The sequence below is a fragment of the Monopterus albus genome, unplaced genomic scaffold (genome assembly GCF_001952655.1).
Source record: "Monopterus albus unplaced genomic scaffold, M_albus_1.0 scaffold189.1, whole genome shotgun sequence".
NCBI lineage: Eukaryota > Metazoa > Chordata > Actinopteri > Synbranchiformes > Synbranchidae > Monopterus > Monopterus albus.
The window spans coordinates 46,603-49,273 of record NW_018128069.1 but is presented as its reverse complement, the minus strand read 5'-3'; the positions used below and the strand labels follow the sequence as shown (position 1 = coordinate 49,273).

Genomic DNA, 2,671 nt, shown 5'->3' with positions numbered 1-2,671 from the left:
TGTAATGTCCTCCATCAGGTCGGTAATGGCCAAAGATGTCGATCGGTTCGGCCTAAAACCGTATTGGCAATCAGACAGGATTTTATGTTTGTCAATAAATGTATCTAATCTGTTATTAGAGTTTTTCCAGAATTTTTGAAAATTGTGACAACAGAGAAACCGGTCTATAATTTGTGAAGTTGTGCTTATCACCAGATTCATGTATAAAAACTGACTTTCCTTCTTTTGTCATGTGATGCGTTGATAATGAACCTGAGCAGCTTCCAACCAGACGTGATTTAACCAAACAGCTCAGCTCCAGATGGCTGATAACAGACAGAATGGAGTTGGGAAGAAGAGAGAAGCCACTGAGGGAGAAAACGGAAGCTCTGCTGAGCTTTTACTCTTATTTTTACTGTCATCAGAGTTAACAGACCCTCTGTGAGAGGAGTATCCTGCTTGTTAAACAAAAACCAGGCTCCATCTTCAAGATGCGCTTTGCACACCTGAGGCCAACACACACATTTACATGCTTGTAAACCTGATTTAAACTTTTCAGAAATAATTTGATTGAACTTAAATTTAAAGACATGGAAAATAATTCGTTAATCCCACGTGGGGAAATTTCTCACCAATGGTGCTGCTGTTTCAGTCGCTGCCTGGTCACCAGGGGTAACTTGGGGATCAGTGTCTTGGCCAAGGAGACTTAGACATGTGGACTGAGGGGATCGGGAATCGAATGCCAACCTTCCAGTTAGGAGATGACCATGCTACCTCCTGAACCACAGCTACCTCTACAAAATAAGTCTGTCCTTCAAGCCAAGGACCTAAGGTTTTCAGCATCAAGGCCCTACAGTCCTCGGCTCTACCAACTGAGCTATCAAAGGGAGTGCTGTGGACCCCTTTAGACACCTCTCCCCAAAACACAGCCTGACAGATCTGGTATGTTGGGAAACCTCTAGGGTAAAACAGTGCAGTGAGGTTGAACAATATTTGGACTCAGAGAAACATCGCTGGGCCCAGCAGGGTTAAAGACGCGGTGGAACAAAGTTACTGTTCTGCAAGTCAAACACTTTGAGGTCTGAGTCCTAAATAGGTCATTACTGTCCTCGGCTTAACTAGATGTAAACATTTTAAACAGAGCAACATGTGTCTGAAAGGTCATTTGGGGCAAAATCTGTCTTTTAAATCACATAAAACAAGTCTCTAGCACTGCCTTCTTTCACCTGCACAATATCACCAAATCAGGAGCATTCTCTGTCAAAGTGATGCTGAAAAACTAGTCCATACATTTGTTAGTTCCAGGCTGGACTACTGTAACTCTTTACTGTCAGAATGTCCCAATAATTCCCTAAAAAGCCTCCAGTTAATCCAAAATGCTGCAGCCAGAGTACTGACAGGAATGAGCAAGAGAGATCATATTTCTCCCATATTAGCTTCTCTCCACTGGCTCCCTGTAAAATTCAGAATAGAATTTAAAATCCTTCTAACACACAAAGCCCTTAATGACAAGGCTCCATTGTATCTTAAAGACCTCAAAGAGCCTTATCATCCCAACAGAGCACTTTGCTCTCAGAGTGCAGGTCTGCTTGTGGTTCCTAGAGTCCACAGAAGTAGAATGGGAGGCAGAGCCTTTAGCTATCAAGCTCCTCTCCTGTGGAACCAGCTCCGAGTCTCAGTTCAGGAGGCAGACACCCTCTCTAGCTTTAAGATTAGAGTCAAGATTTGTCTTTATGATAAAGCTTATAGTTAGGGCTTCCCTTAGTTATGCTGCTGGGGGGAGGGGTTATGCTCTGAGCACCTCTCCTCTCCTCTCTTCCCCTCCTCTCTTCTCCTTTCTCTCCTGTCCTCTCCTCTCATCCCCTCCCTGCTGCTCAGGGGGATTTGTTGGGTTTTTCCTCTATAGTAATAATAATAGTAAGATCTAGACCATACTTTGTAAACTGTCCTGAGAAGACTGTTGTTGTGATTTGGTGCTATGCAAATAAAACTGAATTGAATCGAATTTAGCAGCAGTAAACCACTGCAGAGTGAGTACTATTACTGATTACACTTGAAGTACATTGAATGCAGGACTTTGTGTATTGCTACCTTAATACTGGAGCTGAGTACTTCTAGCACTGCAAATAAAGAACGCCCAGACAGCCTCAGAAACAACCACAAACCACCAGGTTGCCATGGCGACCTACCTCCATCCACTGCCCGTGGGACTGCATGTTGAGGACGATGCAGGGGTCGGGCTTGGACAGAGCGTCTCGGTCTGAGATGCCTTTGCAGGTGACTCGCAGCTCCACTTTGGTGAGACAGGAGCTGCTGAACAGACCCAGAGAGTTGGCCGCTGACTCGTAGATGTCACTCATGGTGGAGGCGGGACAGGAAGTCTGCACAGGAAAGGAAAAGGCTCAGTATTTCAGGTCAGAGGGAAGAATTTCAATAAAACAAAGGCTACAGGACATTTACCGGTGTCATTGTGTGGATGTGATCAATTCATATCTGGTTTATGTATTTTATCCATCCATCCATCCATTTTCCTCCGCTTTTCCGGGACCGGGTCGCTGGGGCAGCAGTCTAAGCAAAGATGCCCAGACTTCCCTCTCTCCAGACACTTTCTCCAGCTCCTCCGGGGGAATGCCAAGGCATTCCCAGGCCAGCCGAGAGACATAGTCCCTCCAGCGTGTCCTGGGTCTTCCCC

At 45.4% G+C, this 2,671-nt stretch overlaps 1 protein-coding gene across 1 annotated transcript in view; it reads right to left on the bottom strand.

Annotated features, from left to right (window-relative positions):
- The window catches only part of cpne4a (copine IVa), a 59,550-nt gene that overhangs the window by 48,715 nt on the left and 8,164 nt on the right, over positions 1 to 2,671 (bottom strand). Inside the window, exon 2 of the mRNA XM_020617361.1 lies at positions 2,169 to 2,360. Coding sequence (XP_020473017.1) covers positions 2,169 to 2,339 — 171 coding nt within the window. The 5' untranslated portion in view covers positions 2,340 to 2,360. The remainder of the gene's footprint in view (positions 1 to 2,168; positions 2,361 to 2,671) is intronic.